Source organism: Ictalurus furcatus, chromosome 9, assembly GCF_023375685.1.
Source record: "Ictalurus furcatus strain D&B chromosome 9, Billie_1.0, whole genome shotgun sequence".
Lineage (NCBI taxonomy): Eukaryota > Metazoa > Chordata > Actinopteri > Siluriformes > Ictaluridae > Ictalurus > Ictalurus furcatus.
Window position 1 is genome coordinate 14,512,947 of NC_071263.1, and position 24,923 is coordinate 14,537,869.

The window sequence follows — 24,923 nt, forward strand, 5'->3', positions numbered from 1 at the left end:
GATTTTTATCATCTAAAATTATATACTTTTTAAACATCCGGGGTTGGAGGCTCAATTCCTGACTCCGCCCTGTGTGTGGAGTTTGTATGTTCTCCCTGTGCTTTGGGGATTTCCTCTGCATACTCTGGTTTCCTCCCCCTAGTTGAAAGACACGTGTTGTAGTCTTATTGGTATTATTTCCAAATTGTCAGTAGTGTGTGAGTGTGTGCGATTGTGCCATGCGCCGGGTTGGCACCAAGTCTCGTGCCCTGAGTTCCCTCAGATAGACTCCAGGCTTCCTGCAACCCTGGGTAAGATAAGCGGTACAGTAAATGGATGAATGGAGTTCCATCAGGTTACTATGCACATCATTTAAAGTGCTGCTAATTTACTGATGGCCCTGTATGCATTTTAGTACCAGTGGGGTCTGGGAACCCCCAGGGATTTGTGAAGCATAGCCAGGGGATTCACACTTTTTCAGTTTTAGGACAGTTCATTTCATAAAAAGCACTTCAGTCTGTACTTACATCTGAGATCTGAATACCGATGTGTACAATTTGGGTACTAATTCCGTAACTCTTGCTTAACTCAACTCTGAATACAGTCCATAGTTCTTATAGTTCATATAGTTCTTATGAATAACTCAAAAACGAGTAAACCTATAATTAATGTCAACTTGAAACTAATGACAATTTTTATATAAAAATGTGTCGTGTCAGTGATATAAAAAGCTCTACTGCTGTAATAAATATCCTAGATATTATTCAGCAGGTTAGTGAGCTATAGAGTTGCTTTGCTATTGTTAATTATTACATCAATGACTGGGTTTCCTAATACTCACAACATTATGTAACCGTGTCAATGCCATTTTAATATCCTCCTGGAGGTCAGATGTAGGAGAGACTAGGAACCCTGAGCAGGTAAGCATGGCAAAGTGGGAGAGTTAGGAAAATTCACACAATTTCCAACCTCAGGCCCGTTTTTCTTCACCAATCTCACTCTGTCCACCAGCACAGATGCAATATTTCTGAGATCAAGTGCCTGTCTTTTGCTCTTCTAGCCTCTATGCTGTCTTCTCAGAGATGTTTGAGAGACTGTGGACTGTGCTAGGGGACTGTTTAGAGGTGTTAATTTCATCTATATGTGCTTTACGTATTTCCAGGTCTTCACCCTTTTCCAGGACTCTGGATTAGATGAGACATTGCTGGTGAATATGTGTGCCTCTGGAGCTCCAGAACCTATTTATTATTTCAGTCAGAGAGCAATAGATTATACATGCATTCAGGAGAGACATCTTTTAACACTGATCAGGCAAAACCTAGTTGATGTGCAAGCCTGCAATTACCTTTAAATTGAATGTGACTGTGACTTGAATGCTGCTTCTCAGTTCTCACTGAGTATTTAAAAAAAAAAAAAGTGCATTTGTTTGTTGACTGATTGATTGACTAATTGAGTATGAACAAACTAATGATTAATATTGCTCAGGACAAATCTTTACAGCTGAGGCTCGGGCTCTTCCATCAGGGCTCTTCCGAAAGTCTTGCCTCCAAGAGCTCGAATACATAAAGACCGACCACTCCACAATCGTCAACATTTTATCAAAAGTCGATCTCTTATAGAAAGAAAACTTTAATATACAGCTCTGCTGGGTCACACTGGTCTGGCGGGCAATAAGAAAGCAGACACTGCCACTAAGGAGGCCCTCAACCTGGAAATCTTTGACTGTCAAATACCACCTTCTGACATTAGACCATTAATAAGTTCTTATATCGCTAAAAAATGGCAGATGGAATGGGACTAACACAATAATAATAAAATGTATGACATGAACCCCGGTATAAAAAGAAGATCCTCTCCTATCTTTAAGTCTAGGCATGTCAAGTTATGCTCACTAGGTGCCAGCTGGGTTGTTTGAGACACACACCGGTTTCTACTGACAGGTGAAGCTCCTCCATTACATCCTCCCTGTCAAATGCCTTTGGCTATCAAACATCCTACTGAAATGCAAAGTCTTTGATATTATCAGACCAGGGTTTTATTCAGAGACATGTGTTATGGAAACATTTATGGAGGTACCAGCTAAACACATTTTAGAATTTCTGTCTTGTATTAAGCTTAAATGTCTTATATAGTTTTATAAATTGTACACCTGGTATTGTTTACCCTGAACTCGCCATGAAATAGCCTTCTTACTCACATGCCGTTAAAAAGCAATAAACAAACAAACATTAATATTGCTCTGTATGGTCATGACTCTTAGCCTCTTGATTGGATGGGATTTATGCCTCCGTCGTTAATCATTCTGGATAAAAGTTTCTGCCAACACAATAAGGGTAATAAATTGGGGTCCAAGCACTACTTTTCAAATAGGCCTAACTTTGCAGTACCTGCCGTAGTGCCAATTATAGATGTAAATCCACCTGTTTCTACAATGAGTTGAACTGAAAAGTCAGGCACATAAAGAAACTAGTGGGCATTTGAATTAGTTCAGTTCAGATTTCCACAACCAAAATTTTTTGTGTGTGTTCTTAAGTGTCACAAAGACTGGTGCTGAGCTTTGACAAAACTAGACCAAATACTTAGGACATCACTATTGCCTCAGTGTGGAGCTCTTTTATTTAAATCCCTCTGCGTCTAATCTCCATTAATTGGTGGTATTTGGCGCCACCTGCTGTGCTGTGTAAATGTTTAAGAAGTATCAGATTACACACTACTACTAAGTAATATAAAACTGAGTTGGCCACCAGCAGAATGTATCAAGTGCTATGGAAACCTTCTACTGCAAATATAACATATATTAATGACTAATGCATTAGTCATTAATTAATAGTCATTATAATGCATTAATTAATGCATACTTGCCTCTTCTAAAGACTTAATAAAAAGCAAATTTATGAAAAGCATGACTAAGAATTTTTAAAGGTTTTTTTAAAGGCCTTATAATCAAACTGAACATCAGGTTCTACTCCTGTCAGCCAAGAACAAGAATCTGAGGCTATCATGAGCACAGACTCACCAAAACTGGACAGCTGAAGACTGGAAAAAGACCAGGTGGGGTTTTTTTCTAGTCTTCAACTGTCTAGTTTGGGTGAGCCTCCGCTCATGATAGCCTCAGATTCTTGTTCTTGGCTGACAGGAGTGGAACTCATGATGGTTTTCTGCTGTTGTAGCTCATCTGCCTCAAGGTTCAATGTTTCGTGCATGCTGAGATGCTTTTCTGCTCACCACTCATCACCTTAAATGAGTTACTATATTCTTCCTGGCAGCTCCAACCAATCTGGCCATTTTCCTCTGACCTCTCTTATTAACAAGGCGTTTCCACCCACAGAACTGTCTCTCACTCAGTGTTTTTTGTTTTTCACACTATTCTGTGTAAACTCTAGAGAGTGTTGTGTGTGAAAATCCCAGGAGATCAGCAGTTTCTGAAATAGTCAAACCAGCCCAGCTGGAACCAACAACCATGCCACAATTAATGTCATAGAGATCCCACTTTTTCCCCTTTTGATGTTTGATGTGAACATTAAATGAAGCTCTTGACCTGCATCTGCATGATTTTATATATTGTGCTACTGCCACATGATTGGCTGATTAGATAACTGCATACATTAGCAGGTGTACAGGTATTCCTAATAAGGTGGATGCTGAATGTTAACAAAGTTTACATTACGTAGGAAGAAATAATGGATTATAAACCATCACACCAAGCCCATAATTTGGCAAAAGAGGGATGGAGGGGAAGCTAAATCCATCAGCAAAAGGAACAAATCCAGATAGGAACTGGCTGCATGTACTGCTATGATGAGAAAAACAAAGTAGCACAAATTCATCGTCATTGCATATATAAAGTGATTTTGTAGATTCTTTTCAAAGTCAATTTTTTTTGGTGGGTCTGTGTCGATTTTACACCTAATGATCAACACCCCCATGCAATCCATCCTGCTGCCTTATGTCTTTGTTTCTTGGTGGTGACATGGGCAATACCGATCACGCTTTGGGAGCGTGGTCATCCATCTTCCTGGGCTCTCCACCCACGCACTGGGTAGAAGGGTGACGGGGGTCGCGCCAGTCTCCAAAACTGAGTTATACTCATTCATTAGAATTACAAACTGGCTCTTTCTATGTGTACCATTATTACATTTCCTAAGTAAAGCTCTTGTCCATGTCTAATCTGAAATGTACATCATTGATCATATGATCAATATAAGTCCTGCTTGAAAAAGGGGTCTTTTAGTTTGCAAAGGATCAAAATTAGATATGTGTTAAGATTACTCAATTTATAAATGTTTATACACATCAACTGTACACAAATATTAGGTAAGCTCATAGTTCCCTACTTTCCTAAATGTGTCCTGACTTTACAGAACTTTCTATTTATAAGCCTAATATAATATCCACAAAGCGTTACTAAGTAGTGTTTTTTAATCATCTTTAGCTTGGCACTGATACTCTTATGTGTATTATTATTGGTGAGAACGCTTTCTGCAAAGGATAAGCTGTTAGGAAAACCACGCCCTGAGCATGGTGTGCATATGTGACCCAAACACCTACGGACTCCCCCCAAGCAAAGAAACGTTTTCTGGTCCAATCTCCTAGCTCTCTCCCAAACCTTATTCATTATCATAACAATTTCCACTCTGAGGATGTGTAGAGGTGGGAACGAACCCACTATCTGATTTATTCAGTTGCTTTCTGGGAGTAGGACATGTATAGGACTGGTTCTGATCTTATAGGTCTATGAAGGTGTGTGATTAGGTGTCCTGTGTGGGTTGCCTGAAAGTGTATTGGCAGCAGGAGCAGAAAGGCCTAGAGTTGCAAGATTCAGTGGACATTTTTAGCTGAATATATCAAAGAGCCAGAGAAGGACTAAAAGAGTCTAAGTAAGATATTGGTAAGTGTTAAACTAAGTTGTTCACAAAATTTAATAAGAGTGTTTTGTCTGTAGCTACATATTTGTTCTACTACTGGCAAATCCATAATGTTGATGTTATCGTTATTGGTTTATATCTATTTTAGGCAAAATAGAAGCAAAATGTTAATAGTGCAAAGCAAACAAAGAAACAAGCTTTGTGAGATTTTGCATTATTTTGTACTGGCATTAAATCGAGAAATTTTTTTTACTTTTTTTAATTTTATTTGATGGTATGATTGATCTACATAGATAATGCAATATTTTGCACTTAAGATATTGTAAGATCATGCATTATCTAAATATGATCCACAAAACTATTATTTAAATTGTACTGTATTCTTGTAATTAAAGTCAGGATATAAAATTAAGAACTACTTATTTAAAAGTAATTATTTGAAAAACGTATAGGTTAAAAATGGCCCAGACAGCAGTGTTTTGGGGCCCAATGTGTCAGTATACAAAAAACATGCATTGAATATTAGTCTGGTGTGTAATGAAAGGGAATAATCTATTTGAAAGAAATCGCTCTGTGACGTTTGATTAATCGGTGTGTGTAGGGGTTGACAGGCCCCCATGCAGCACTACAGCGCACGCAAACAAAACGGGTGGTGAAACATGGCGTGGCGTGGGCGTACAGGGCACAGGGGGCATGGGAGGGGCACAGGGGGCTGGGGGTTGTGGTGTCTATGCCAAACAATCAGACAAACCAATATACAAATGCAAATATTATGAACAAAAAATATAGAAATTATTCTAATTAAACCAATAGCCTATTTTTTGGTGACATGGAATGTTTCCACATAGAACAAAACATGCTTTTATTGATGTCACTTGTTTTTATTCCTTGCAATTTAATACACTTTAGCTTTTATATCAGCTATTAACTTGTGCCTATTCTCTTCTGATAGATTAAAATAGAAATCTAAAAGAGAAGCTGGCAACGCAGACACAATAGGAATACATTTTTGTGCCTGTGGGTGTGAAACAAAGGACAAGGACATGGAGTGGGATTGAAGCTCTGCCCCCAACAATGTTGAAGCAGGCAAGCCTGAATCCAAACTGCATCATTGTTTGAGATATAAAGCACAAAATATGGTGTAGAAGCCTTAAACCTAATTCGATAATGTATGTGTCAATCTCAGATTTGGCCTATACTTTGAAATGCATGTGAATTCCTCAGACAAACATTTGTCTGAGGAATCATTCAGTACAATCATTTGACTAAGTAAATGACGGCAGAGAAGACAGACTTTCCTTAAAAGTCATTACAACTAAATGTATGAGGATATTAAAATGGTTCATGTGATGATTTTCAGATTAGCCCTTTATCAGGACTGCAGCATCTCAGATGACAGGAGGGGAATTGATGTAGTGTGTATTTAAGCGTAGGGAGACAAACTCTCATTAATGAACTGCCATCACACACAGTGTGCATACACCATCACATTTATCTGTGAGTGACATGGCTCTTTAATTACAGGGTTTGCAAACTTGCCATAATTTCAGCTCATCTGTCTCGCACCCATGTCTACACATATGTATAAAAAAGTAAGACGATTAAGAAATGCTTTTTTAAAAAAATGCACAGAATGTAGTCCAAAGAGATAACTCAGACATACAGTAGACTACTTGTGAAACTGGTTGCGTCACTTTGGTTTGTGTGAAGACTCGGTGAAGACATGTGCATGCATGTGTGTGTGGGCGCGTGAGAAGTTAGGAGCGCGCGGGAGCTCGGCAGGGAGGAGGTAGTAGAGCGGCAAGCTGTAGGAGGGCAAATCTATTCAGCGAGGAGAGCCTCAGCTTTGCCTGAGAATCCAGGGAGAAGGGGCTGTTCTCTTGTGTGGGTGGCTTTAAAATTAGGCCTCAATCACAAGTACAGCAACTGCTCGATTGCTCACGCCGCCACAGATGAAAATAGATCATGGTGGCAGAAAAACAAAGAATGACGACAAGGGGTTTGATGCTGTGTCAGAGATACTGTATGTAAAGTTTCTTCCTGCCAGCCGAAGGAGGAAGGGAGAAGTAATTTTGCATTATGGAATTGTTGCTTGGGTGTACACTTGCTTTCAATTCTATCTGGAAGACACTAACAGTTTCCAAACTTGCCCATGTCATCTTTCCCATCCCATTACTTCTGTTATGTCCGCATCACAGAAACACTTATGAAACACTTTAGAGCAGGAGGAGATATAAAAAAAAAAAATACTGTTTTATATACAGTTGTCAATCACAAGTTGGTACATTTATCAATTTAGGTGGTGGGACTGGGGGGAGGGGGTCCTTGATCATTATGCAGCTTTTGCTTGTTGAAGATTCTTGTCTTGCTACAGTGAAAAGTTACTGGTAAGTGTAATCGCAGGAAACAGGGGACATCCCCCGGACCTTGCGAACGTCCACTTAAGTCCACATTTGGTCTGGTTTATAACGTTCGCTGGCGGACGTTCCGAGGACATCAGAGGATATCAAATCATAACACTACTGAATGTGTTAATTTCAGCGAAAGTCCTCTAAGCGTCCCGAATGGCCGCTGGACGTCCTGTGAACGTCCGTAGGACGTCAAGGGGACTCTACACATGGACGCTCCAGGGAACGTTCGTAGAGGCCATTTAGGGGATGTCTGGGGACCTTTTTTGTCACCTGGGATGATCCCAGACTGGAGCTTTAATGGAGTGCAAAATAGGTATTTTTTTTTATTTTTTTTAAATAGCTGAACACACTGGCTTCAGTCCTTTCAACAAATGAGATCTAGACAGCATCTGTCTTTTTATGTCTTTTCAAACTACAATTGTAATTGTTAGCTATACTATTCAAGTTTGTTTTTTGTTATGCTGAATCATACACTCTCCATTTGATTCCAGAATGAGGCTGATTTGCAAGCTGATACAAAACTATATTCATCGCAAGAGAGTTGAAAATAGACTTAGAGTATAGACAGAGGTGGGGTATAACTTATATATAAGATGATGCTGCCTCTAGAGTCTAGACCATATTTTTTTTTTTTCCTCAGTGTCGCCCTGAAACTTAAAAATGTCTCTCTCTTTTCCAGTTTTATTCAAATACTACTTTCCTTCATGTAGTCAGGGAAGTTGAGCTATGAGTATGTATTGTGGTTATGATGTTAGAATGGGTATTCTCCACAACGCGCTCGTTTTCCGTGTCGAATTTCCCGGATGTTCCATATTTGACCAGCAGGGCGTGTTTTAGGCCGCCGGATGCGATCCATGTATGGGAATGACCTGACCGGAATTCCTGATTTCGATTAGGAAAGTTGGCTGCGTGTTTCTCTCCAATCTGCAAAGAAACTGCGTAAAACAAACAAACCTGTAAAAACAAATAATAAAAAAAGGGCCAATATCTGACAGAGGTGACCTGACATCAGGAAAAGTATAAACCTAGCGCTTAAAATGATCGCTTGATATGCTTTAATTCCCAGTCGTGTCACTGTGCATGCCTCCTATTAGCTGCCCAACCCTCTTTTATCTCATGTCCTTTCATGGTCAATGACGTAGCACATATTGAAAGCCTCCTTTAAATGCCTACTAACGCACGAGCGTCAGTTATCTACCGCCGGGCAAGTGAAGGGTGCGAATTACCAACAGACCATCCTATTTAAGATATCCAATAAATAAAGATATCCGTTGTAATCATTTCTATGTCCTAAATGACAATGCCTGGTTAAATCTGAGCTTAAAAACACCCAGTGCGTTTGGGCAACTTTGCAGTGGCGTAAAATGACAGCTAACAGTGTGGATAAAGTTTCTGAGTCGCTCACTGATTTCATACGCGCTATTGCAACGGATGTTTGTCCTATGGATGACATACCAAGCGGCTTTCCTCATGTAGACGTGAGAAGCGAGGCATCAGGAGGTAAGCGCACAAATAGAGACTGTGTAAGCGCTCTGCTGCTCTGTCTAGAACATGTTCACCTGTGCACATGTTAGGTAAGCTGTAAAGTTTTTATGGTGACAGGATTTGTCTTAATAGTCTGTCTGGAGGGGAAAAAGTCGAATAAAACATGGGATATTTATCAAACGAATCAAGTAGGCTAGTACAGGACTTTTTTTAGTAGCCTACTTTTTTATAGGCTATAAATGTATCGTTTTGTTAATGAACTCCATCGAGACAGACTTGTGTGCCCAAAGTGCACAAGAAAGTACAATGTGTTAGAAACTAACACACAATATGTATCTTTATTTCTTTCTTGTGATGTGATAGGTAGCCTGGGCGCGGAGAGTTTCTCTAAGGAAAAGCGCATTGCTGACTTTCTAGACCCGAACAGCGCACAGAGTTCTCCTCTAGCCTACACGGGCAAAATTTCCATCGGCGCTCAGTGCGCACACGGCAGCTGGAGCCCAGACAGCTTGATCAACTTTGTCTGCGCAGAAGTCCAAAACGCGACACCTGGCCTCACCCCTTTCCCTACCGCCTCTCCAGGACCCACAGACCTCTCGGGGGCTTCAGCTTGTGCCAAAAGCCACGAGAAGGATATGGAGCACATGTACTCATCACCTCCCCCTTACACCTGTAGTGCGGATGGCTACCAGGACCCCTCGACCTACCTATCAACTAGTACATGCCCATTAACGTACCCGCCTGCTTCTTACACATCCCCAAAGTCCAGCATAGACGGTGCGCTTTTCTCCATCATACCAGATTATGGAGGTTTTTACCAGAGCAGCGGCCAAAGAGATGCGCCAGTCTTCCAGGACCGAAAACCGTTCTCCTGCTCTCTGGACTCCGTTAGAGTTCCTCCACCCCTCACGCCGCTGAACATGATAAGAAATTTTACTCTTTCGTGTCCCGTGGACGGATTGAGGCCGCCCACTGACTCCAACCCACAGAGTGTCCCGTTACGACCCATACTGCGACCGAGGAAGTACCCGACCCGACCGTGTAAGACCCCGGTCCATGAGAGGCCGTACCCGTGTCCAGCGGAGGGATGCGACCGCAGGTTCTCGCGGTCCGACGAGCTCACGCGCCACGTGCGCATCCACACCGGCCACAAGCCGTTTCAGTGCCGCATCTGCATGCGCAGCTTCAGCCGCAGCGACCACCTAACCACGCACATCCGCACGCACACGGGCGAGAAGCCCTTCTCCTGCGACTTCTGCGGCCGGAAGTTCGCCAGGAGCGACGAGCGAAGGAGGCACACGAAAATCCACCAAAGACAGAGAGAGAAAAGGGCGAGCGCTCCTCCTGCCCAGACATCAGGCGCTCAAGGCGCCGTGTGAGAAATAACCGGCCTCCTGAACCATGACCACGTGACAAGAAAAAGGCGCTGGACATAGGACCTTGTTTACCACCTTTCAGACCAAGACGTCATGTTGTTTATATCGGTATGTCCCAAACCGTGTACTACCTTACTTTACCAGGACATGCAGAGTTCGTATGTGCTCAAAAAAAGGCATCCATATGTTCCCAACCCTGGTCTTGGAGTACCCCCTGTCCTGCACATTTTGATGTGTTTCCTGCTCCAACACATCTTATTCAACTAATCAGTATTTTACAATATTGACTTGAAGTGAGTGTGTTAGAACAGGGAACACACTAAAATGTTCAGGACAGGAGGTACTCCAGCACCTTGGCTGGGAACCCATGGTAGGCTACAGATTAACCTTATTTATCATGTGCAGAGCTCACTGTGGTTGAAAAGCTGCCCTATCCAAGGGTCCCTGAAAATGAGGCCTCAAAGGGTGTAATAGAAAAGATTGCCCACAGAGCCTGCATTCACACAGGGCCTAGAAATGTAGAATATAGAATATAAACAAACACATTCCTAACTGGATACATTGATTTACATTTTTATTTCACCCCCTTGTGTAATAAATATGAAAATAGCTTGCCCTGCAGCCTCTATCTCATTCTTGCTATCAGGAAGACAAACATGTAGCCCCCATAGCTGCCTCCTTTCTCACTCACTATGGATTATTAAATGAGTAAATTAGCTATTGAATAAATTTCCTAACAGCAGCATTGAAGCTTGCTTGCCACATGTTAAAACTCTAGTTCATATGTCATTTATCAACAAAAATTGTTTAAATCCTCTGAGGTAAGAAGCTGAATTGAAATATAGTCAAACAGTAATGTTTTCTTAGCAGCTGGGAGCTAACTAATTGATTAACATTGATCACTTATAGTTCCAAGCTTATACTGGTTAGAAATAATCTACATCAGTTGTTCAACTGATTTTGACATACTGTATTAACACAGTTTTGTGATTATTTAATCTTTTTTTTTTTTTTTTTTACCTATACCTACTTTACCTAACTGCCCCCCCCCCCCCCCTTACATATAACCTTTATACACCAGGTTACGGTTACCTAGGAAGATGTTTCTCAAGCTGTTTTGCTCATATCATTGTTGTAATTCATGCTTTGCCTATACATATCTGTCATTTATACTGAAATGGGGCACTTCTGCTAAAAAGGGAGCTCTGAAAAGAGTGCCCCACCCTCTGCATGTCCCTGGTGATAAGTGGTATGTAAAAACAGTATGATATAGGACAGTACTATGTGACTTCTGACCTGGCCTGTGTGTGCGAATCAAAGGCAGCTTTATATGAGTCTTGTGTATGACATTGTTAATGTATTTTACATGATCAGGAAAAAAAACCCTCCCTGCTGTTACAAGTATGCTATTTGAGCTCTGTATATTCTGTTTCTTTTAAGTCTAGGTCTACTGTTTAAAATGTGTAACTGATGATTTCTGTTGTAACATTCACAGATCACTTTATAGAATTAACTGCTGCTTTTTGTAACTGGTGAAGTAACACTCTCTTTACTATCTTACTGTGATTTTTGTGCTGACTTTTTGTGAAACTGGGCCCTTGCTAAGAACTTCATTTGTTCCTAGTGTGCCCTCCTGACATTTGTTCTGTACACAAAACGATTGTGTCCAAATCATTCTATGAGGTGTGAATCTGTAAATAATTAAATTAATACAATGTAGATATGTTGTACATTCAGTGTTGTAAATGGGAAAGTTTTCAAATGCCAGGCATTACATAGGAATACCACTAGAGGCTACCCTTTGATATCTTTGGGTAAGACAGGAAGGTAAAGTGAGAGTGAACCCAGGATCCCATTTACACCTGGATATTTCACACATCTTGTATCTGGGTTGTCTCCTGATAAGATTTTAACCACCTGTTTTCACGACCCCTGGCAAAAATTATGGTATCAGCACACTTAGAGGATGTTCACTCAGATTTTTTTTACTTCGTAGCAAATAAACAAATCACAGATATGACATAAAACCGTTTTTTGTTTAATAGCTGAACATTCTGGCTTCATGAAACATGCCTCAAACAAGTTAAATTAAATTGTTTAAATTAATGGCATATTTTTTTCCAGATCAAGTAGGAGACAAAATTATGGAATCACTCAATGTAGAGGGAAAAAAATATGGAATCATCAACAAATTAAGTCACAATTAATACTTTTTTGCTCCTCCTCAGGCTTTTATGATGGCCTGAATTCTTTGAGGTATGGACTTCAGTAATGAAAAACAATATTGTCCATCAAGCTGGTTCCAACCTTCTCAAATAGCAGTTGACAGATCAGCTTTGCAGGATGGAGCCTTGTCATGGACCAAATTTTTAAAATTTCCACCATAAATTTCCAGTCGGATTGAGATCCGGACTGTTTGCTGGCCATGTCATTGAGTTGATCTATCTTTGCTGAAGAAAAGCTTTAACACTTTTTGCTCTGTGGTAAGATGCATTATCATCTTGAAAAATGACTTCATCATCACCAAGACTATTTGCACTGATTGTTGAGGTCTCCCCTGGTCCTTTACCTACCATACAACCCTATATCATAAATGTGTGGGGAAATTTGATTGTTTTATTCAGGCAGTCATCTTTATATGTTTTATTAGAACAGCACCATACAAAAGTTCCAGTATCATCTCCTTGACGTGTGCAGATTCATGATTCATCACTGAATACCACTTTCATGCATCACACTCCATGATTGCTTCTCTTTAGAACACTGTAACCTTGTTTCCTTTTATAACCTTCCCATTTTGTTTATACTTGCACCAAATTTTAGATACAGCTGACTGGAAACCACCAACATCTTTTTTGCCACACTCTGTGTTGGATTTCCTTCTTGAAGAAGTTTTATACTCTTTTCCATTGTTTCAACTGACAACTCTCTTGTTGGGACCATGTTTCCTTTTACAAAGTCCAAGGTTAAGGTCTGTAAGCACTCTCTTTTAACTGCAGACTAACTTGCATTTTTAGGCTTGTGCTGGTATTTGTTTTAGAAATGCAAATTACAAGGAGATTCCATAATTTTTTCCTCTACATTGAGTGATTCCATAATTTTGTCCTCTACTTGATCTGGAACAAAATATCCCATTAAGTAAAATAAGTTTATTTAACATGTTTGAGGTATGTTTCACAAAGCCAGAATGTTCAGCTATTACACAGAAATAGTTTTGTGCCATATCTGTGATTTGTTTATTTTCTACAAAGTAAAAAAAGTCGAGTGAACATCCTCTAAGTGTGGTGATTCAATAATTTTTGCCAGGAGTTGTACACTTCTGGACAAATGCATCTCTGATCAGACTGTAAATCTGCATTTATGAATTAATATGCAAATCAGCTCATTACATTCAAACATCAACTTGCATTGTTGTTCCTCACCTTTAGTTAGATTTATTTGAAGGTTGCTATATCAGCCACCGACATTAGCATTCATGGAACAAGTGCATCAATTAAGTTACCTTCATTAGTGGTTTGGATGATCAGATATAAAATGTATCTTGGGTGAATTTACTTTTTCATTTTTATGTGTATAATCTGTATCTGGATATCATCAAGACACATGAAACAACCAAAGTGTAAATGGAGTGTAGAATACTTATAGTCCCCTCTGGGACGGCAAGGCCCATTCTTTTTTTTCTTTTCTTTTTTGCTGTAGACTGAAGACATTTGTGATTAAAAGATGAATCTAAGAAGAGAGTTTAGAGTTTCAGCTTTTATGCCCTGGTATTTTTATGTAGATGAGTTAAATTGTATGGAATATAGCACATTTTGTATCAGACGACCCAATTTGTAGGTGAGCAAAAATATTGGAACATGTGACTGACAGGTCTTTCTTGTTACCCAGGTGTGTCCTATTAGACTGATTGTTTTTAAACAATAAATAGCTCTGAATATCTGCTATTGGTTTTAGCCTTTCGTTTCACCTGTGAAGACTGCATTTGTTGCTCACAAGGATAAACCAACATGAAGATCTGAGAGCTGTCTATGGGAGAAAAGCAAGCTATTTTGAAGCTGAGAAAAGAGGGAAAATCAATCAGAGGCATTGTGCAAGCATGGGGCATAGCCAATACAACAATTTGGAGTGTCCTGAAAAAGAAAGAAACCACTGCTGTACTGAGCAACAGACACTGAATTGGCCAGCCAAGGAAAACATGAACATCTGATGACAAACACTGTTATAGCTGTGAAGAAAAACCCAAAAACAACAGTCAGTAACATCACCAACAACCTCCACAGGGCACGGGTGAAGGTATCACAATCCACCATCGAAAAAGACTTTGAGAGCAGAAATATAGAAGCCATACTAAATGATGCAAACCACTCATCAGCAGTACAAATCAGATCCAGACTGTAATTCAAAGAAATTCAGAGATGAGCCACAAAAGTTCTGGAACCAGGATTAACCTCTACCAAAGCAAAGGAAAGGCCAAAGCATGGAGAAATAAAGGATCGGCTCATGATCCAAAACATATAAGCTCATCTGTGAAACATGGTAGAAGTAGTGTCATGGCCTGGGCTTGCATGGCTGCTTCTGGGACAGGCTCACTAATCTTTATTATTGATGTAACTCATGATGGTAGCAGCCGAATGAATTCAGAAGTCTACAGGAACATTTTGTCTGCCAATTCACAGAGAAATGCATCCAAATTAATCAGGAGGAACTTCCTCATGCAGCAAGACAATGATCCAAAATACACTGCCAACACAATAAAGGACTTCATCAGGTTTTAGACTGGCCAAGTTAATCACCAGACCATAACCAACCAAGCAAGCATTTCTAGACTAAAAAAGGAGAAATCCCCCGAAACAAACAACAACTGAAAGAGGCTTTAGTAAAAGACTGGTAAAGCATCACAAAATAAGAAACCAACAATTTGCTGGTCACAGGCTTGATGCAGTTATTGCAAGTCATGGATAAGCAACCAAATGCTAAATGTTATTTACTTTAATTTACTTCAAGACTTATCTGTTCCTATACCTTTGCTCAACTAAAACTAGGGTGGTCTGATACAAAAGGTTCTACATTTTATGTCGTTTAACATTAAGATGTAAATACCTGGAAATAAAAGCTGAAAAGCCTAAACTCTCATCACATAGTCATCTTTTGACCTCAAACCCCAATTTCTTTGGTGTAAAGCACAAATTAATTATTGTTGTTGTTCCAATTGTTTCAGAGAGGACTGTGTAGTGTGTGTGGGTGGGGGAGGGGTGGGGGGTGGGGGGGGTTGAGAGAGTGAGAGAAAGAGAGAGAGAATTTTTCCTAGAGTAAACCAAACAGAACTTTAATGAAAGCAGAAATTTATGTATTGTTTATAATTGCCTGAAATTGTTAGGATCCCTCAACACAACACTAAACTAAATAATATACAAAATATTTCTTCAGTCATGCAATTAACTGTGCAAGTTTTTTAGGCAAGTGCCTAAAAAAATCAAAACCTCATGTCATTCAGTTATGTAAGGGACACTTTAGCAGTGGTTCTTAAATGCTCTTGAGTCATGGAGTTGTGATTTACCTTTAGGTCATGACCCAAAAGCTGAAAAAAGAAAATCTACCAATGTGTTGTGCTCTGTGTGAATGTAAGGTGAATTTGACTGTAGGGTTTTTTTTTGGTCACTGTTTACTATCAGGCTACCAATACAGATAACAGACTGCTTACAGCTTGTTTATGCTCATACATGGGAAATACCAGATGCCTTTCAAAATAAATATGCAGGGTCAAATGTTGTGCAAACGTATTTGACCTTTTGACTAAGAACATACCGATGACCCACTTCATGTGTGTATGCAATCCATGTTTCGGGCGTGACCCAACAGATGAGAACCACTGCTGTAAAGAGTCTCGTTTGATTTGGGCACAAAGTCCAGAGTGAAATTGAAACAAGAGCTGAGCTGCAAAGATGATATAAATTACATGCTAGATATACAAATCACTCATTTACTTCAGCAGCTTTGTATCAATAGAACACCAGGCCAAGTATGTATGACATACTGAAATGTGGATTACCATACAGGAAAACAGGCTTTAAAAAAAAATTATATATTATATATATATATATATATATATATACATATATACACACACACACACACACGGGGTCCAGTAAATTAAAACCAGACAAAATGAAACATGGGTGAGGAACTTTTTAAACGTTTGTTAACTTATTACAGATTATATTTAAATGTCTGTTCCAGCACACACTCCATATACAAGAAACTCAAGAAACAGGCTGAGTTTGCTGTTATCTGTTGAATATGTAAATGTTGAAATAAGAGACTAAAACAGAGCAAATTAGAGAGCATTTTGCTTCGAAATATTCAATGTTTATGTACATTAGCATATCAGGCAAAGAGGCAGTCTTAGCCAGATAGATCACAATTGTACTGGTGAGACACTGCAACAGGTCCATGAGAGGTCAGAAAATGTTGTGGCTGTTCGCAGAGTACAGAGTCCAGCTTGTTGTCAGGACAGTACAGTGCCAGGACGAGCAGAAATCAGGCTTTCAGAGACCTGCCAAGTCTTTCAGTCGAGGTGGTGATTCCTTCATAGAGAAACCTTTGGCCCAGGGTAAGGTTCAGCACCACACCAGAATTCACTAGGTTGAGGGATTTCCATGAGCCACAGCTCTGTCTGCTCCTGACCCCCCGCCGTCCTTTCTGCACTCTCCAGACCCTGCTGCAAAACCTTATAATAGTGGCAGTCTCTGCCGTCGTCTGGGTCGTAAGGTGGTGCCAATATGTCAAGGAAGGCGGTGGGTCCGTCCACGGCCTCGATCTGATGCAGGTTGTCCCTGTAGGGGGATAAGACACACGGGGGGCTGTCCTCTGTGTATTCCTCTACAGACCGCTGCACGGACAGCCGCATGCCGCTTTTCTGGAAGGGGAGCAGCGGGGGGTTAAAGTGTCTCCCGCTAGCGCTGTCGGGTGAGCAGTCCAACCTGTCGTAACAACTAACCCTGACCTTGCCGTAGAGCACTTTCAGCATGCCGTACATGTTTGGGTGGTCGTGGAGCGGGATGCAAGAGCCGTGCTTTAACAGAAACACCCCCATGCTGAACGAGTCCGTCTCGCAAATGTGCATGTAGGTGACAGGCGGCCCGAGGAGCTGCGGGGACACACAGCTGCTGTCCACACACCGAGGAACAATCTTCAGATCCGCCGCCCTGACCTCCGCCAGCAGGCTCCTCAGCTTGCTCTGGTTCTCCACAAACGCCTTGCTTTCCTCACTAGCCCGGTTGCGGAAGGTCGTGAGCGCCTGTCGGGCGAGTCTCTGAATCAGGGAGCTCATGTTGTCCTGAGGCATCATATAGCACGAGACAAATCCACTTGTCCTGGACGTTAGCTAGCAACACTAATTCAAGCCCGAGCCTTGTTGCGCCTCAACCGACTTCCTTGACTGATTAAATACTAAATCAACAATTCACCAAAACACATTACACGCAGTCACGTACAACACGCAAGCCGAGCCATTCATCATCAGCGCAATAACCCCCATACACAAAGATCTGAGCTACACGTCCGCAATGACGTCATGGCCGTTTGGAACACTTTGAATTGTGGGATATGTAGTCCTACCAGCTCGGAAACGTCTGCATTTCCGGTCGTTCTGAACAGAAAACATGCATGTTCTTACCTTTTAAATCTCCAAACCGTAGCCGTCTTTCCGGAATGATGAGTGTTTCAGCTATCCTGAAACGGAATAAACGGTTCGGGAGGAAATATCTTTAAGCTACACTACAATACCTAGAATTCCTTCTTGTTTGGGGATAAGCACACATGGCCCACACTTCTCACGCACAGGGCACAGGCCACAGACCCCCGGGGTAACAGAGTCTCCACAGAAACACCATCAATAGCATAATCAGGGCCTTAGGAGGGGCAGGTTCGTTTAAAAAAAGGTTTCCAAATGAAGTGAGAAGCTAAAAATACAACGTGACAACATGTATAATACACCATTTCCCAGATATATCATAAAACTAAAGTCCTCATACATGTAGCCTTAATGAAAGGAACTCTTCCCACTAAAATCATTTAAAATGTTTACATTTTAAAATATTTGCAATGTGCTGAGAGATTCTGGTGTTAATGTGGTGCTTGGTGCTGTATTTGTGTTGTTCCAGTGTGAAGTTAGGGGTTTTCTGCCACTCTGACATTGCTAGGTCGTTACAAGATCAGGACATCAAGACATCGCTTGTTACTGTGGCATTTAATAGGAGGAAAATAGGACAGGCTATAGGCCAGGGGTGTCCAATCTTATCTGGAAATGGCCAGTGTGGGTGCAGGTTTTGCTATAGGCTTCTATCTAGTGAATTTTTAGAGTAACCTTGTACTAGTTAGTTGAAAGTCAACATCATAGTCACCTAGCATACAGTCTAGCAGCTCGTTCTGAGCAATTTTAGACATCGCTCATCCACTTTAATAGGAAGACCTGTACACCTGCTCATTTACGCAGTTATTCAATCAGCCAATCATGTGCCAGCAGCACTATAAATAAAATCATCCAGATAAAGGTCAAGAGTTTCAGTTAATGTTCACTTCAAAAATGGGGGAAAATTGTAATCTCTGAGACTTCAAGGGTCATTCTACAGAAACGTCCACTTTTCTGTCCCCAACATTTGTGTAAAGCTTATACTTAAAATAGACTGTATAGTCACCACTGAGTTACATATGTGAATTATAGAAAAGATTATTTGAACAATTATACCTATTTGAGCCATGAATTAGGTATTATTTATTTTTAAACAATTATACGAAATTCCAAGTACCCATAGTCATGTCTGAAGGTTTGGGGATATATTTTGAGTTTAAAAAGAATTTTCTCCCTCATTTAAAATGTAATAATCTATATGTCGCTATCACATTTATGATGTGGATGATATAAACAACTAAAATGCCAAGGAAATATTAATAATAATATGATGAAAATGGCTGTCCCCTGAAGTCATGTCACTGGTGTTACTCTTATTCTGGAAAAATACAGACTTTTGAGATCACTCTGAATTTCCTAAATCCTACTTGCTGTAGATCCATCAAGAAAACCACATGGTTCCCGGTTCTGTCTCTTTTCAATGATAATTTTATTTGTTTCATAATTTCATATGAGGTGTTTAGTTGAGGTCACCGATAAACTATTTTATTACAGGGTAATTAAAATATATATATAATACAAATTGATTAAATTGCATACTTTAGAGAGTATAGCAAGATTAGCAACATATGTTTTGTGGTGTTGTAGCTGTCATTTTGTAAAATGCATTTTTTAATGAAAATTGTTACTGGAGTTTCTGCTCCTCATGTGAACACAAATCATTGGTGTTCTTTGTGTCACTGTTTCATTGTGTCACTGTTGTTTCATTGTGTCACTGTTTCATTGTGTCACAGTTGTTTCATTGTGTCACTGTTGTTTCATTGTGTCACTGTTGTTTTATTGTGTCACTGTTGTTTCATTGTGTCACAGTTGTTTCGTAGTGTCACTGTTGTTTCATTGTGTCACTGGTGTTACTGTGGGGATTTTTTTTATCACAATAAATCAAAAGGGTCGCGTTTGACATAAATTATTTCATATTATATTATAATTGATTGTTGCTTCATTCAGGCATTAGAATTTTAAGGATTGTGTCATTACATTTTTAAAAGTGTCCTTCAAATATTTTTATTATTATAGCAAAGATATGATGGTGTAAATGAGCAAACATCACACAGTCACACTTTTCACAAATTGATTGAAATAAATAAGAGCTTAATCGCATAATTTTATTCATTATCATTATACCTCTATGCCTGTGACTACATGTGTGGAATAGTTGAGATAGAATGAGAAATAAAATGAGAAATAAACTTTATAAGATATCTTTAGCTCAATGGTTAAGATGTTGACCTACTGATCGGAAAGTCATGAGTTCAAATTCCAGCACTGCCAAGCTTCCACTGCTGGGCCTTTGAGCAAAGCCCTTAACTCTCAACTGCTCAGTTGTATGAATGAGGTAAACACAAGTCACTCTGGATAAGGGCATCTGCCAAATGCCATAAATGTATTTTATGTCACCAAATATAAGGTAACACCAGTGACGAAAATATGCCATAAGCTTTCTTTAAATCAATGTAAAAAAATTAAAAATCCAATGAGCTGCCGTTTTTGTGGATTCCTAAAGTCAGTTATTAACCAATACCGTAGCCTAGGTTTAAATGTTTAAACTGAAATAATTTTAAGACATATTGTTACTCTGAACGTGGACGTTGCTGTAGAATGATCCTTAACTGTGGCATGGTTGTTGGTGCCAGAAGGGTTGGTTTAAGTAATTTCAGAAACTGCTCCTGAGATTTTGTGTTTGTGTTTAAACAGGAATTGTGACTCACTTCAGCCTGTGAGTCTTAAGCCAATCTTTCATATTTATAACAAGAGTGACATGTGGACAGTTTAGTCATCTCAGTTTATGTGGTTATTCTTGTATACTTCATTCCAGACCACTCTTATTTATTTACACACACACACACACACACACACACACACACACACACACACACACTCACTGTATCCATAAAAAGGAAAAACTAGTGAACAGAAATCAACTGATTTTTCCAAATCCTTTAAGGACATAATAGTTTAAAAATTGTTGTCCTTTATCTCACTTTCTCTCTCTCCCTCTTTCTAAGTGATAATCTTAATACAATCTGTGATACATTTTTTTCATGGACAGTTTAAATCAAATTAAGGTCTTTTAATAACACACTCTTTTTTTTCTGGAGCTATGATTCTGTATATTGAGTCAACTGAACAACAACTGAGAAACACAAATGATTTCATAACCGAATTGAAACTATATTTTTCGTCCTGAAAGCTTCATGTATACTAAATATCATTTGTAAAACATTATCTTCCATGCAAGAAAACATCTGAAAAATGTAAATGTGAGAGGCCACGGTCCTGGTATGCATAATGTTATGCATGACGTTAGTCTGGACCTTAAAGGCTTCTCTCTGAGCTCTGCTCTAGCCCCAGATAGAACAAAGAATCAGAGCACTGCATAGACAACCATACACATTCTCTGATCATCAAGGGCCCTGGAAAAACACACACACACACACATGGTGAAAGGGTCTGAACCCTTTACTGAGTCCTTCCTTGGTAAAGCCAGCCATTGATTTTCAGGCAATTTTAATTATAGATCCTAATAGAGCCTTATTTTGTCCTTTTCCTTGTTAATAAGGAATCTGGTTCTTCTGTCAATGTTTATTCCATCTTCAAGAGCTTCATTCTTTCTGGCTCAGAGTTTACAAACTGAACAGATTTTCTGAGCATGGAGTATTTCACCCTTCTCAGTTCAGCCTATGTTTTCTAATTCAGTAAGTGAACCTCTTAATAAAGCAAGCTTAATGAGATATGTTTACATACAGGGCATGGATTGTATTGAACTCTAGTGCTACTTGCTTTTAAAATCAATGAATGTGACTGATTTTATGATTTTCAGACAACCAGTTGATTTGAAGTGGACAAAAAACTCATGATGCCCCACGAGTCCTTCCATCTGGTTGCTATGGCTAAGATAATTATACTGTATCTAAGGTAGAGCAAATGATTCAGCCTCTCTTACCACAAAGAAGTAGATAATCAGTAGCAATTAAATTGCTCGTAAGCGCCTCCTTATGAGGATCTTTGGTAGCAGTCGCTTCAGTTTAAGATCAGTATGATACAAGGATTGACTGTTACACTGGCTAGTACACACATAGTTCTTATTTTTCCTGAATGCTATTCAGTAAAATCTGCACTGCTTTAAAAAAAATAAAAATAAAATAAAAAACAGTAAAGAATGTATATGCGCTAATAGCATGTTGATAATGTTATATGGCAAAACTGAAGAGCTGTTATGTTTTCTAAAATCAAGATCACAGATGTTCAAAGTGTAAGGAATGGGTGTAACAAATACACTTAAGCTTGATCATAGCCTGACTGCAGCTGCCTTTATCCTTTAATTCAATCTACACAACAGATTTGTATTTTACAAGCATGCAGTATCATTATGAACACTTGAATATTTGTCACATTTTGAACTTCCTTATTGTATGACTTTCATCCTACTCACACCCTAAAATAACCACAATCATCATCAATGTCATAACCATATGTCATCTGGTATTGTGACTCAAATAGGATATAGGTTGTGACATCTTTTGGTTCCTGTATACACACTGGTACAGTATATACACTGACTGGCCACTTCATTAGGCACACCTGTATTGTAGCTACAATCATTGCCCATTTAAACAGGTAAACCAGTTCGGGTGTAATTCGCAGGTACCACCACTGAACCACCACTGACCAAATATTATTCTCAGCACTGACATAAGTGTTTAAGCTGAAGCAGAGATGCTGAAGTTTTTAAACATCGTGTACACAAACTGGCCACTTTATTAGACACACCCATTCCTGCACAGTTTAAAGACTATGGCTCATCTTTTTTTCCACTTAATCAGTGTCAGCTTCATAACACAGGACCATTATTACTTGGATAGATTCAGTTGGTGGATAAAAATCTCTGCAATGCTGCTACATTTGATACACTCGTCACAGCACCACACACACACACTGCTATGCTAGTGTCAGTGATGCACCGTTAGAAAGAATCACCACCCATATAATATCTGGTCAGTAGTAATCCTGTGGTAGTCCTGTTCCACTGACAGATAGGATAGATTCAGGCTCGTAAAATGTGAATAGTGCCCAACATGCTGTAATTGTATACTTGATACTTGACCTGTTAATTGGTGTATCTTGTAAATTGGTCAGTGAGTGTCAATAACAATCGTGCAGAATCCAGGTCCATATCAGAACTGTACGTTATCTGACCAATGCTGCCCTCTACTGGAAATGGCTACATTTTTTTCAAAAAACTTCACTAACTGTTTCAGATTCAGATTCAATGTTTATGGAGAGAAGAACAGATTATGACCACCATGTGTATTAAATTATATTACATTAGCTGTTTTGGCTGACATTTTTATCCAAAGCAATTTACATTTGCAATAAGGTCCAACTGAGCATTTTTAGGTTTAAGAGTATTAAGGTACGTTCACATAGGGGCATCTCAAACAAATAGAATATTGTGGAAAAGTTAATTTTTTCCATAATTTAATTCAAAAAGTGGAGCTTTTATATATTCTAGATTCTTTACACATTATGTGAAATATTTCAAGCCTTTTATTTATGTTTTAATCTTAATGATTACGGCTCACAGCTCATGGAAATCAAAACTCCAGTATCTCAAAATATTAGAATAAGGAATTTATAATACAGAAAAGTCGACATGAGAATCAACTAATTAACTCAAAATACCTGCAAAGGTTTCCTGAGCCTTTAATCTCTCAGTCTGGTTCAGTACACACAACCACAATCATGGGGAAGATGAAAGTAAATTTTGCATTTCATTTAGAAATCAAGGTCCCAGAGTCTGGAGGAAGAGTGGAGAGGCACAGAATCTAAATTGCTTGAAGTCCAGTGTGAAGTTTCCACAGTCGGTGAAGATTTGGGGTGCCATGTCAGCAGGACTTGGCACCTGCCCACAGTGCTAAAATTACTAGTAACTGGTTTGCTGACCATGGTGTTACTGTGCTTGATTGGCCAGCCAACTCGCATGACCTGAACCCCATAGAGAATCTCTGAGACACACCAGACCCAACAATACAGACGAGCTGAAGGCCGCTATCAAAGCAACCTGGGCTTCCAGAACACCTCAGCAGCGCCACAGGTCTTGCCATGCCGCATTGATGCAGTAAATCGTGCAAAAGGATTACAGCCCCGATCAAGTATTGAGTTCATAAATTAACATACTTTTCAGAAGGATGACATTTCTGTATCCAGTGACCCTGAAAAGGCTAAGCGGTATAGAAGATGGATGGATGGATGGATGGATGGACATTTCTGTATTATAAATTCTTTATTCGAATATTTTGAGATACTGGATTTTTTTTTATTTCCATGAGCTGTAAGCTATAATCATCAAAATTAAACAAAAAAAGCTTGAAATACTTCCCTGTAATGAAATCTTCCCTTGGAGATTTTCTGGCCACTCGACCCATCCTCTTCACAGTGCATTGAGATAATATAGACACACATCCAATTCCAGGTTGATTCATAACATTTCCAGTTGACTGGAACTTCTTCATTATTGCCCTGATGGTGGAAATGGGCATTTTCAATGCTTGTGCTATTTTCTTAAAGCCACTTCCCATTTTGTGAAGCTCAACAACATTTTACCCAGTGTTATGAATGACTAAGGGAATTGGGCCTATGTGCTACTTTATATTTATACCCCTGTGAAACAGGAAGTCATGATTGAACAATTTCCTGTTCCTAGTCACCCAGGTGTACTAAAAAATTGTAAAATATCAATGGGACTGTACTTCAAATATATTTTTCTCATATGAATTCATGGGGTGCCAATAATTGATGCACACCTATATTTTAAAGATTTTTTTTGATAAACCTGTGTTGTGTTTGCAATTGTTTGATATCCATTAGAGCAGAGTATTTTTGTGAATTTTTCTAACAAAAGATCAAAAGGTTAAACAATAAAGACAATTTTTCACAGCCTTTGCTATTTACAAAGGCTGCCAATATTACAGGGCATTGTATATATGCATTATACCCTATGCATAATTTCCTCTCCACAAGATGAAGGAGAAGCAGTGTGCTCTCTGACACTGCGGTCATCTATCTGCAGCGAAAGCGCAAGTGCCAGGCTGTCTGGGTCCAAGAAACATTTTGCAGA

General features: G+C 39.5%; 2 protein-coding genes across 2 annotated transcripts; one reads left to right on the top strand and one right to left on the bottom strand.

Annotated features, from left to right (window-relative positions):
• The first annotated feature begins 8,173 nt into the window (after window positions 1-8,173).
• egr2a (early growth response 2a) lies at window positions 8,174-11,117 on the top strand. Its single transcript, XM_053632531.1, has 2 exons — window positions 8,174-8,755; window positions 9,104-11,117. Exons 1-2 carry the CDS (start codon window positions 8,620-8,622, stop codon window positions 10,117-10,119), a joined length of 1,152 nt encoding a protein of 383 aa, XP_053488506.1. The 5' UTR covers window positions 8,174-8,619; the 3' UTR covers window positions 10,120-11,117.
• Window positions 11,118-15,414: 4,297 nt separating this feature from the next.
• Window positions 15,415-17,673, bottom strand: adob (2-aminoethanethiol (cysteamine) dioxygenase b). The gene has a single exon (XM_053632536.1). It carries the CDS (start codon window positions 17,462-17,464, stop codon window positions 16,703-16,705), a length of 762 nt encoding a protein of 253 aa, XP_053488511.1. The 5' UTR covers window positions 17,465-17,673; the 3' UTR covers window positions 15,415-16,702.
• Window positions 17,674-24,923: the final 7,250 nt, after the last annotated feature.

Bases quoted from the DNA above. Each gene is read 5' to 3' on its own strand.
- egr2a (XM_053632531.1), top strand. From the start codon at position 8,620: ATGACAGCTAACAGTGTGGATAAAGTTTCTGAGTCGCTCACTGATTTC. The intron at 8,756-9,103 runs GTAAGCGCACAA...GTGATGTGATAG, and splicing joins GAGAAGCGAGGCATCAGGAG to GTAGCCTGGGCGCGGAGAGT.
- adob (XM_053632536.1), bottom strand. From the start codon at position 17,464: ATGATGCCTCAGGACAACATGAGCTCCCTGATTCAGAGACTCGCCCGA.